The following is a 12,922-nucleotide window of genomic DNA, read 5'->3' as shown; positions in this document are numbered from 1 at the left end:
GGTTTTGTTCGAAATGCTAAAACTGGCTGCATTCAAGTGCACAGCTCGGGTCCAATCAGGAGCAAGAATCCAGGTTGAGAGAGTTCATGTTCTCAGCTCTGTCTGGTTCCCTCAGGTAATTTCATCCAGACGCAGGCAGGAGAAACTAAACGGCTGATGAAAATAAAACATTAGATAGCGCACACATTTTAACAACGTTAGAAGTTCCTATCTTTTATTGCTCTACAATCACTGTAAACTACAACAGGCCAATTGTGAGTCACAAGGAGAAATATCATAGGAGTTATCTGGTGCTTTTATTTGAATTTGGAGGGAACAAGTCAAATGTAATGAAGATCACGTTGTTAACATGGCGGATCAGGTGCGTTCAAATGTCACACTGAAAGGTGCACATCAGATTCAGGTCGAGGGTCGGCGGCGCAGAAAAATGATTTCAATCTCTGCAGCTCCTCTCACATTTCTAAACTCACTAAAGGCAGCGATGGCTGGAGGACAGGGCGGTTTTATTGCCAAATCATGTCTGCAGCTGTGCAAAATGTTGGATTTCATGTTCACACTAGGCTGAGATTTAATAAGAAACCCGGTGATCTTTGATCAACTTCACAACTGTGTGTGTGGCTACAGGAGTCTGAGACCCCCATCCAAGCCTCTTTATAAGGCCCTCATACATTTCACTGCTTTTTTGCATTGAATGTAGACTATTTAGTTTAATTTCATATCACTTTCTTATAAGGCCCAATTTATAAAGGGTCTATACACTAAAATAAACGTCTTTAACCGTTTTATCAAAGAAGTTTCGTGTCCTTGTGAGTATGAATCGATGTGTTTGGATGCCTCCTAATGAGATCACACAGAGTGATCAAGAAATAAGCACCAAAAGACCTTTTCTAAATGGTGCCTAAAATTATATCAGTGCAAAATGAGTGACTTCACCAGACTCTGTTCTTTTATTTGGGGAGATTTGATCACGTATCCACACTGGATTAAAAACTTCCAGCATGATAAATAGATATAAGCACAGAAAAGTGTGAAGATATACTCTATTTACACATTTTTATTGCAAGACATATGCTCAGGGCAAGTTACTGACTGCAACATCTGGATGAGGCACTGAATGTGAACCAGCTGCTGTTTTTGCACTAGAATGAATGCACACAAGACCTAAAGCTGTTATCTGTGTAAACAAAACAAAAATAAAAAATTACATTTTGATGCAAATAGCACTGAATATTTTATCGCTTACAAAAATACTCAAAGTAGTTGTAATGTGTTGTGTATTGTCAATGAGACGACAAAAATGTTTTAAATAAAAACAGGAAGCACTGCCATCTGTGTATTAAAATCAAGACAGATTTATGTTTATCATTGAGTTGTCAACAACGGGTATGTTCCTCCTTCACTTTTCCTCTTTGACAGCACAATCATCAATGTGCAGTCTGACAGCATCACAGACAAACATGCAGAAACATTTCAGCAACATTTTCCCATGTTTTAAAGACATATTTCAGGCCTGAACTGAGCTCCTGCAGGATATCACCCAGTTAAAACCTTGCTCTCACAACATCTGACCGCCTTGCTGTAGAGGGTCTCCTTTCATATCAAATCCTGATGAAAAAGGCTGGAGGTGAGTATAGAGTGAGTTTTGAATGGTAGCCCTGCTGCTCTGTCCAGTGTCCACAGATAAATGTCTGAATTCTGCAGCAATCCGTTAAGTGATTGTGAAGCTCTTATGTTGAAAACCATCCGAGCTTTTTACTGTACACACTAAATAACTTAACCCACTCATTCAGTGGCAAAAAAGCAACAAAATATTTGCAGTCATCAGATGAAACTTTATACATTTATATAGTGTGAGTATGTACAATCCAGAAAATATAAACAGCAACTCTGTGCAGGGAAGGCAAAAGGAACATCCTTCAAGATCACCTCATTTTGGTGTATTAACCTGCAGAAAGGTGGTTGGCAAGTAAAGGGCAGTAACACCCAATTTACGGATGAAATGTGCTGTGTCTTTGGCCCACGGGAGTGGAGTCAGCGAACCTTTGTGTTCTGAGGTGACATCACAGAGATGTGAAATTGGCAAACTGGTCTGTGAGCTTGTGAAACCAGCAGATGCTGTCATTTTAGGTCAGCAAGCAAGTGGGACATGCTAACTTAAATCGCACTTGCGTGTAGAAATGTGCATAAAACTATTTTTCATTCATTATCAACAGACCAGTGCCAAATCTGACTTCTGCTACCCATTATCACTTTAGGAAAAAGTTAGGTTTTGACTGACTTTCCATTCATGGTGAGTGTGTGGGTGGAGTTGACACTAATACACAGGTTAATGCACTGAAATAATGCTAAAATAATCTGTTACCAAAGATAAAGTGAGTGGGAAAGCATTAGCTTGGTCCAAGAAAATGCAAAAAAAGATAATGGAAACCTCATTTTCTTCAACTGCACCCCCCCACTCCCCAAAAATCAGTCTACACGCAGCCTAGGTTTACAAAGAACACACACATCTATCATAACAACACTGACAGAAGGTGGAGCTCGGAGAAAGGCACGAACCGGGACGGTTTTTGAAGTTACTAATGTATAGAGGAGGGAGTTTCTGACTGCGCCCTGCACCTGGAAGCTGTGAGCGACAGGAATCCACACCTTTAGACTTATGCTTCATACACAGCCCAGTGCAGAGCTGTGGTCTGACCAGGATTCAGATGTCGTCAAAGAGTGTTAGCCTTTGAGAATGTGCGCTGACGTCAGAGGAGACAAGCATCCAACAAACTCTTCCACTGAGCATGGCAGGGCATTTCGGCTGCTGTGCACTATGTGGATGTGTGGCGCTGGGTTTTTCAGTGTTTTGTTGTGCTGATATGACCAGAGAGGGCTTCACTGCAGCTGGACTCTGTACGCACAGATGAGGAGCTTGACCTGAGGAAAGAAAAACTTCAGAAAACAATGGCTACAACTGCTTCTTTTCATTTTTTTTAGCCAAAAGTGGGTTTTGAAAACATTTAAATTTGCAAATGTACTGTGTGTGAAACTGAGAATAATCAAAAACACTTTTGTTTTGAATAAACCTAAGAAAAACTAGAGACCTTGAGAGTACGGTGATACTTGAGAGGCTGGTGATATTCTGTAATTTAATTACTGTCAATAAATCCTGTGCAGAGAACCAACAATGATCTGATCCTACTAACATGTATAATGTGTGTATCCAACCTGTGTATTACTCCATCAATGTTTAAATAAAATATTCAAAAACACGCCACAGACCCACACTGTTGCACAGGGTGACATAATCCTTCATTACATGATCATACACACTGTAGTTTATTTTGATTCAATACACCATCTTACTGATGTAAATACTTTGATAATAGTCCCTAACAAGTGCCTTTTACTCCTGAGTAACATTTGTTAAAAACTGTGCCCAGATCCTTTCTTTCTTGAAAGACACAGATTGTTAAAAACAGCTCAGAAATATTTAAAGTGCTAAATTTGACAGCTGGATTTGCTTGAGGTTCTTGAAGATGTTTCACCTGTCATCCGAGAAGTGTCTTCAGTTCGGTCCTCAAACATCTAACCTCAAACAAGACCAGTTGCCAACTTTAGCACTTTAGATCTTTGTGAGCCATTTTCAAAACTTTGCATTTTCTAGAAACATTGTAGAGAAGCTGAGAAACACTCAGATTAATGCCAGTACCATCTTTCAGCATGAAGTTAACAGCCACCATCACTGAATAGGAACAAGATGCGTGAGAACCTCAACTGCTGCATACAATGCCCGAAGCACTTTGTCTGATCTACTAAAAAGACATGAGTGTCAACAAAAACTATGAATTTGCAAGCTGTTATTTGTAGCAACTAACTTGGAGTGATACTCCAGCCAAAAACGTAAGAAATATTTTGAGTCTGACACTCAGCTGCTCCAGGCTAGAACGGTCTCTTTTAAGCCGTTACTCAGTTCAAGATTGGCACGTGCTGTGTTGGTGTTCTGCCACACGTACACGCAAGACCATGATGGTAATGTAATCCAGAAGGTCTTCTTTCAGTAATCCACCATGCAAAATACTACGAAAAAGCAATTTACGACTGTAAAGTTTCCACAGCATAAATTATTTGATCCTCTCTCGACAATGGCGAGATAAGAACAGTAAGCAATCTGCTGATGCATGGTATTCCTGGATGACACTGGATTGTGTTGCCAGGTCAGGTTTTTGGCAGGAGCTGCTGTGCAGATGCAGTGGTCTCACTGAAAATGCCAGTTTATAAAGGTGTTTCGTGAAGCTCTGTTGTCAGCTGGGATTCATGTCTGTTACATCAGAATACAGACACATTTTAACAGATGAAAAAATGCACGATAACACCCATAAAATGCTTAAATAAAATCTGCTGCTTAATCCACTTCTCCGCTGTCCATCTGTATACTCAGTATGACCCATTATTATTACATACTGTAACACCCATTTTTACTAAAACTGGTCTCAGTCCTTGCAGCAGGCACATCTCCTGCCCTTCCACTGGCCAAGAGTGCTGCTCTATTCTAGCTCATTCATTGGGGACACTTCTCTCTACAATTTAGATTTGTCTAACTACACAGCTTCTTATAGTCCAACTTTCAAGAGTACCTCAAAATGTTGACAATACTGTTACCACACAACAGTGTCTCTAAACCTCCTGACTGACAAATCATCTCTTCTTCCTTTACACTCCCAATCCCAAAATGACACATGACTGGCAGAGCTTTTCACTGTATGTGCATGTTCAAAATTGTATGTGTGTGTCTGTGTCACCTTGGCTGCTGGAGCCTCGGCTAGACGAATGAACAGTTTGTTGATGCCTGGAACTGGGCTGAAGGAGTAGATGAAGTGACTGTCCTGAATGTGCAGACACAAAATAAATAAAAACATGAGGAAAAACAAGCATATTGCTACTTCGAAAAGTAATAAGGATTAAGAGTAAAAATTAAGTACATGCACGCATATAATAGCTTTTTGTGAATTGCTTGTGCAGGTGTAAGAAATCTGAGCAGGATGCAGTGTCTCTCAGCTATACTCCACGACACTCGCACCCTACAGCCCTTTTGTTCTTATTCCAGCTTCTCGACCCTGTGTTGTCAAAGTACAGTCTGTAAATTAGCCCTCTTTGCCACCTAGCCAAGGTTAGAAGAAGCATTTTCAAACTGTGAGTAGTCATTTCCAACATCCAGCCATGGAGGAGCTCTGGGCAGCTATAAGTCTGAAACAGTCGGCTGACAGAGTAAAGAGGTGGCATTTGTTTGCACAGAGAGAGGGGTACAAAGAAAGAGCAACAACCAGGGTTAACATCAGTTTGGCTTTTTGAGATGAGAGGGTTAAAAGCAGCCAAAGGATTCAGATTGGATTGAGATGTTGGCGTTCTTCCTTCTGGATGTGTTAGCATCTAAAGCTAACCACTTTGTTTTGGAGATATATAACATTAGCAACCTAGCATGGTCACCTTTGTGTTGAATTAATACGAGTAATTCGAGCTTTGTGTAATATTAGGGCTTTGTGTCACATCAGCAGTAACGGGAGCTTCTACCGGACTGACAAATGTACCCACAAGATGGCGGCACATGCACAACATGAGGCTCAGTGTCTCCCCAGATTTTGCAGTGATTCTCCTGCTTTTTTGTGTCTGTTCATGCAGAACAGCTTTACCTTAATGTCCTACACCCGACAAGAACTTTTGGATATCGGTCTACACCACTCCAGCAATTTTATCACCAATCTTCGACTCACCCCTGAAATCTCCAAAACACCAGCGTCTACGTACTCTACCCAGTCGGGTAGAAGTGCTCGCAGGTGGTGTCAAGATCATAAAGGCGTGAAAAGCGTGGAGTTAGAGCTAAGCTAAAGCTAACACCACACCAGCTCTCTTTACCCAGCATTTTCCTTGCCAATGTGCGGTCATTGGTGAACAAGATGGATGAAATACGACTTCACATCACCAACAGTAAGATACTTATGGACTGCAATATTATGATTTTCACTGAAATATGGCTAAACAGCAGCATGACCTTTCTTTGTTTCTCATTCCCAAGTACTCACCACACAGACTGGACTATGTTTGCCTCCTAGGCTACCTGTGACTCTCACATGGACATTGACACCTACGCTCCTGTGCTGGACTATATTAACACTACCACTGACAGTGTACAGTATGTGGAAGGGCATTCAGGTCATCAGTGACTACAAGCCCGGCAACTCCACCCAAACAACCACAGATGTCTCCTTCCTCATTGAGCTAAATTACTTCTATGCCTGCTTCGACCGGGACAACAAGGAGACAGCTATCAAGTGTAGACCCTCCACAGGCCACCAGCTGCTCAGACTCACCTCCACTGACATGTTTGCTGTACTGAGCAAGATCACTGCACGTAAGGCTGTTGGCCCTGACGACATTCTTGGACGCATGCTCAGGACATGTGCTGAACAGCTTGCTGGCGTCTTTACAGACATTTTTAACCTGTCCCTCACCCAAGCAGTTGTGCCGACGTGCTTCAAGACCACATCCATTGTGCCAGTGCCAAAACGCTCCACCCCAATGTGCCTGAATGACTACCGCCCTGTAGCACTCACACCCATTGTCATGAAGTGCTTCAAGCGCCTGATCCTGGCACACCTGATGACCTGTCTTCACCAATTTGCCTACCGCAGGAATAGGAGCACGGAGGATGCAGTCTTCATAGGTCTATATTCAGACTCAGACATCTGGACAATAACAATACTTACATGAGAATGCTATTCGTGGACTTCAGCTCAGCATTTAACATGGTCATCCCCTCCAAATTAACCACTAAACTTGGTGACCTGGGCATCAGCACCTCCCTCTGCAACTGGATTTTGGACTTTCTGACCAACAGGCCTCAGCATGTTAGGTCAGACAACACCAGCTCCTCCACCATCATCCTCAACACCAGCGTACCACAGGGCTGTGTGCTGAGCCCATTCCTCTACTCCCTTTTCACCCACGACTGCAGGCCTGTGCATGGAGCTCATTGTAGACTACAGGAGGGAGAAAGGAGGCACAAACGACCTCATCCATATTAATGGGATGGTTGTTGAATGTGTCTCCAGCTTCAAATTCCTGGGGACCCATATCTTAGAGGAGCTGTCCTGGCCCACCAACACCTGCAGCCTGGTTAAGAAGGCTCACCAGCGCCTCTTCTTCCTGAGGACACTGAAGAAGAACCACCTTTCTTCAGCCATCCTGGTGAACTTCTACCGCTGTGCCATCGAGAGCATCCTGACCAGCTGTATCACAGTCTGGTATGGAAACTGCTCTGTCTCCGACCGCAAGGCACTGTAGCAGGTGGTGAAAACTGCCCAACACATCACAAGGACTCTACTTCCAGCCACTCAGGGTATCCACAGGGAACATTGTCTCCGACGTGCTCACAGCATTCTCAAGGACTCCTCTCACCCTGCTCACAAACTGTTTGACCTCCTGCCCTCTGGGAGGCACTTCAGGAGCCTCTGGACCAACACCAGTAGACTCAGGATCAGCTTCTTTCCCACAGCTGTCTCCTTACTGAACTCTGTCCCCCGTTGACGCCCACTGCCTTCTTCTATGCCACTACACACACCTCACCCTTTCTCTTCTCTCCTCCCGGGATTAATTCAATACACTTCTGTTACCTGTAACACTGAAGTGATCTGTTAATTTGCACATACTCACAGAATACTGCTGTTATTCATTTGCACACTCTACTGTACAAATTCAGATACTGTATATTTATCTTTGCACTATTTACATCCATTGAACTGTTAACTCATTTAACTTATCTTCCTATTCTGCACTGTTTATTTCATTCTATTTATCCCATTGCGCTAGTGTTTTATAGCTTAATGTACCTTATCCATTATTTGTAATTTAAATCCATAAAGTGTGTATATTGTATATTACCTTATATAACTTACTGTAAATATCAATTCCACATATCCATTGGTAAATTAGTTCTGACTGTAAAGACTGCAGATACTGCACACTCTTCACTGCTGTTATTGCACTTCTGATTAGATGCTAAACTATATTTCGTTGCCTTGTACTTGTACATGGGTAATGACAAAGTTAAAGCTAATCTAATCTAATGTAATGCTAGCTTCAGACTAAAGGCTGAATTTTTTTTTAGCATCTGCATAGTTTACATCATTGCTAAGAAACAGGACATGATAGAAGTGGCAAAGAGCGTTTAGGAGCAGCTTATGTTGTCATTTTGTTTTGAGTCTCACTTGACCCTTTAGACTGAGAGGAAATTAGGTAGAGTAACTTTAAGAACAAACCAGGAAGATGGGAAGCTGGAACTTGTCGTTGAGCACCACAGCATGAACACTGCAGGGTCCACACAATCTGGCTGTTATCTCGTTCAGGAAGTTGGCGTGGAAGATGAACAGGAGGATTCCCGAGCCTGGAATAAGAGGGAGAGACAGAAGCATTGTGGGAGAGGAAAAGAAGAAATGATAAAAAGGAAGAAAAAAATTTAATACTTTTAGGAGCACACAGAGTGAAATCTCTTTTCACATTCATCATAGTCAAAGAATGACAGAAATCCTGTAGGGACAGGGCTTCAGACCTGCAGATACCTTTCTACCACTACAACACAATCACCTCAACAAGAACCACAAAAAAAATCTATTAAGTTGTGTAAGATGATAAAGTTGTGTACTGAGAAATGCAACCTCTGAACTCAAAGTGTGTTTTACCCTCTGGTTGGGGCTGTGGCTTGAAGCCAAACTCCATGCAGAAGTCTGGTCCCTCACAAAGCCTGTGACAGGCAAGGTTGAAGATGGGCTCCAGCAGCACCAGACGAGACTCGAAGTATGCTCGGATGGTGTCCTCTGCCACACTGGACAACCTGACAGGCAAGAGGCAAGTAGAAATACAAAAAAAGACTGTATGAGCAAAACACATAGGAAATAAAGAATGAATGGACAGACAAGAACAGAGCCACACACCAAACTGATGCATTTAGTCAGGAACACTTTAAGAGCCATGTAACCATATGCATGTGGTATATACCAGCCAGTGTTAGCCAAGAATGGAATGAAAGCTGTGCACTTACATGCTGGTGTGGTCCTTGATGAGGTCGCACACCATCAGGTTGTTGCTGAGCTTGGCAAAGTACATGGCTGTGTTCTTATGTTTGGACAGGATATTGCAGTCAGCTCCATACTCCAGCAGGAGGCGCACTACATCAGCGTTTCCTCTTTTGCATGCCTGAAGTTAAAAACAGGACACATTTACTCCCATGTACTTAACCTGCCAGTGAAAATATCTCTGGATATGAGGCTAAAGGGACATTAAATACTTTTTTTCTCCTCCCATCACTGCATGCATTGGTAAGACAAATGATAAAGACAAGTTTCTGCTGGGGCTGGATGAGCTGATAAAAATTACTGTCTATTATAGAATACATTATGTGAAATACTAAATTTGGTTGACTGTGATGCTACAGGAGAGGGTTAGTTTAGCTTCACTCGATGACTGGAAATGGGGGGGAGGGCAGCAGACTGGCTATGTCCAGTGGTAACTACTAGATCTACATCAAACTTGAGGTTACCTTCATCAGTGCCGTCTCCCCACCCAGTGTCTGAGCATTCACGTAGGAGCCCGCCTCCAAGAGGATAGCAACAGTTGTCAAAAAATTCTGACAGGGACGAAATAAACATAAAGAAATACACAGAAGTGGTGAGTGTTGGTATTTCAGTTAGCGGGTGCAGAAATCCTGCTGGTGTCAGCTGTTTGTGAATACTGCATGAGTGGTTTCCAAACCTTTTAAAACACTGCACAGCTTCAGAGAGTTTTTTCCCTCACACAAACAGCTAAGCAGAGTGCAATGCTCTTTGATCAAATGTGGAGACTGTATGAGTAAGTTGGACAAGCAGAACACAAATTTGCAGGAATGTGCTATCTTGGCCACTTTACTTATATCCTCCAGGTGTAAATCAGAATTGTTTGAACCTGAGCTGTAACACATGCTTCCCTCCAGTCTTCAGTGAAAATTTCCTGGTTCAGATCCAATTTACAAGCATCCAATTTAAACTGAGGTTTCAACAGAACCTGATGTAAGCCATTTGGGAATTCTAAATGACATGTACAAAGTTACAGTTTAAGTGGAAACTGCCTCGCGTTGTGGTTGAGAGGCAGAATTACCTTTTCAGCAGCGTGCATCAGGGCTGTAGTGCCATTCTTCTGTCGCCCATTCACTCTCACCCCCTTCTTTATCAGCAACCTGAGGATGTCGTCCTGCCCTCCTGCTGCTGCAAGCATGCTCAGGGACATACCACTGACATCCTGTGAACAAACAGATGCAGAGATATTATGTCACAGAGAAAGGGAAAATAACGGGCCTTTCCACTGACCGGTTGTGGATTGTTAAACTGCAGTTTGCACTGTATTACAGCTGAAGAAGGGAAAATCACTAAAACTTAAATCAAACATTTCTCCAACTTTCTTCTAGCTCTCAGAAGACATTCCAAATATGCTATATGGGCCTATGTTTCCCTAACTTGTGTATTAGTCCCGCCCACATAAGATGTGAGGATTCCAGGAAACATTTTTAGAATCATGAGACACCCTTTCCTCCAATCTTCAGTGTGTCGATCTATTCAAATCTTCTGCAAAGAACGAACAAGTCTTGTGTATACTCGCTCATGGCTCCTCTAGCGGTCTCCTTGCTCCTTAGAGCAGGAATAAGAGTCTTGGGACATCGCAGATCTTCATTCAACTCAGAAGGCGTTCTGGTCAAGTGAGGATCAAGGAATGCTCATATAAATATCCACAGAGTTACAAATAAAGTACACTCAGGCTGTGGCCATAGTGTTAGCTACATCGTTGAGTTTGTGGACAGATATTCCTTCTACAATGCAACAATGGCAAACTGCAAGCCCGTTTAATGTTTTTTTAAACATCAACTAAAAGCCTTTTAAAACTACAACATATCAATGTTTGTATTAAGCATTCACACCCCAACACCCATCATCCACCCTTCTCAGCTGTAAACTTGTCTGAGGAAACCACCACCTTATTACAGTAATGGCAGGTCTAGTTTTTTGGTAACAAGCTTCAGTCATAATGCAGGAAAGTGATTACTCTTCACAGACTGACAAGACCTCATAGATAAAGTAGTTTAAAAATCCGTACTACACAAATTAAAACCTACTAAACAGTCTCCTTTGGGACTATGTATTACAAGTCTAAAAAGGCAAAAACAATGGCAACAACTTCAACATTCAAACCAGTTTTTCCCCTCATAACAACAAAATCTTCCAATTTTAAGACAAGGAGTATTTTATTGTACAGACAGAAGGTACATGTTCCTCACTGAACTTGATAAGAAGCAGTAACTAGAAGCAACAGAATTACAAGTAGATGGAGAGTAACACTAACTACACAATAGCAATGAAAGAAAGCTATTTACTATACAGAAAAAAAACTTAACACCAAACAGCAAGCGCAGCATCTGAAAGATCGTGTACCATTTGTAGACCTTCCAAATATAACTGTATCTGGAGTCAAACTACTGTATATTCTGAAATACAGATAAACCCCTTTTTCACAGGACACATTTGTTTGTATGGTTAAAATGACCTAGTAATGCCTTTGGTATGAAAGGATGAACACTGGTTAACTGTACAGCTGCTAGGCTAAGGACAAGGCTTTTATCCTTGACAAACATCAGCAGCTCAAACAGGAACTCCTGCTCAGAACATTCACTCCTTTAGACCACAAAGAAAACTGAAAATACCTGTAGAAGCAAATGTTCTTTTCAAGTGACCTCTACAAGGTCGAGTGACCTGACGAAGCAAAAGACCATCCTCAGCTCTTGTTGAATATCCAGTGTAAAACAAACACTGCAGTGACCAAATTTTGAAACTGAAATGTGAGAAGAGCCTGTGATAAGCAGTCTGCTATTGGCAAATGCTGGTTGAAACTGTGTTCGGTCTTCCGCTTGAAGCCACTGTTTATGTGAAAGATACAAAACTTAAATGGAATATATTTTCAGTTCAAGGTAATAATAGTACAAAAATGTGAATTTTGTTGAAATACTTTCCACAGGCAAAGAAACTGACCTTTTCATTCAATAATACCTGGTGATATAGTCAAAATGTTCCCTATCTACACCTACAGTGAGGAACAATCTCAGAGTGGGAATGCACCTACAACGTGAATTTCAGACCCCTCCATGATTTCTAAGTGGGAGAACTTGCAAAATCGCAGGGTGTTCAAATACTTATGTTCCTCACTGTATCCTATTACTTTTAAAAACAAACAATATTTTTTTTATCCTGTAATGTATTAACACTTCTAAAATATATATAAATAAACCATTCTAAACTGTAGGTTTACCGGCCCAAGTGCTTAGCCATGATTAATACCGCACAAAAATAATCAGGATTATGTTGCTACACTGTGTGTTAGGCAATCACCATGGTTAAGAAATGAATTTAATGCAATATTCAACATAATAAGGCAATTTGACCTTGGCAACTGCTAATGTCACATCCACATAAAAACTTAAAACACAAATATCAATGCAGTGTCTTTTACCTCAAATTAGAGTTCATCAAATGCAATACAGTACTAAAATGTTCTAGAGCTTCTGTATAATGATATAAAAATACAACCAAATCTCTGTTATGGTAATACACACACACAAAAAGACATAAATCAAGATAAACATTTAACAACAGGTTTCTTAAAAAACTAAAAGTGTTTTTAATAAGTGAGAGGTATGCACAATGAGCTCCTATTTCTCTAACATCAGCAACAAAGCTATACTATTAGTGCTGCAGACTATCAGGGGCCATCTACAATATAGGCTACTGGCTAAAGCAAGAAAATAGTACACTTGGCCACGCATTTGGTAACTATATTACTATACAAGTCAACGTACATCTAACATATT

The 12,922-nt window shown here is 41.4% G+C and overlaps 1 protein-coding gene across 1 annotated transcript in view; it reads right to left on the bottom strand.

Moving 5' to 3' along the window:
• Positions 1-936: 936 nt before the first annotated feature.
• Positions 937-12,922, bottom strand: part of mphosph8 (M-phase phosphoprotein 8) — a 29,209-nt gene continuing 17,223 nt past the window's right edge. The window contains 7 exon segments of the mRNA XM_020618891.1: positions 937-2,919; positions 4,785-4,868; positions 8,298-8,422; positions 8,718-8,869; positions 9,077-9,231; positions 9,575-9,661; positions 10,168-10,308. Coding sequence (XP_020474547.1) covers positions 2,878-2,919; positions 4,785-4,868; positions 8,298-8,422; positions 8,718-8,869; positions 9,077-9,231; positions 9,575-9,661; positions 10,168-10,308 — 786 coding nt within the window. The 3' untranslated portion in view covers positions 937-2,877.

Source organism: Monopterus albus, unplaced genomic scaffold, assembly GCF_001952655.1.
Source record: "Monopterus albus unplaced genomic scaffold, M_albus_1.0 scaffold211.1, whole genome shotgun sequence".
In the NCBI taxonomy this organism is placed as follows: Eukaryota; Metazoa; Chordata; class Actinopteri; order Synbranchiformes; family Synbranchidae; genus Monopterus; species Monopterus albus.
This window is presented reverse-complemented; position numbering and strand designations above follow the sequence as displayed.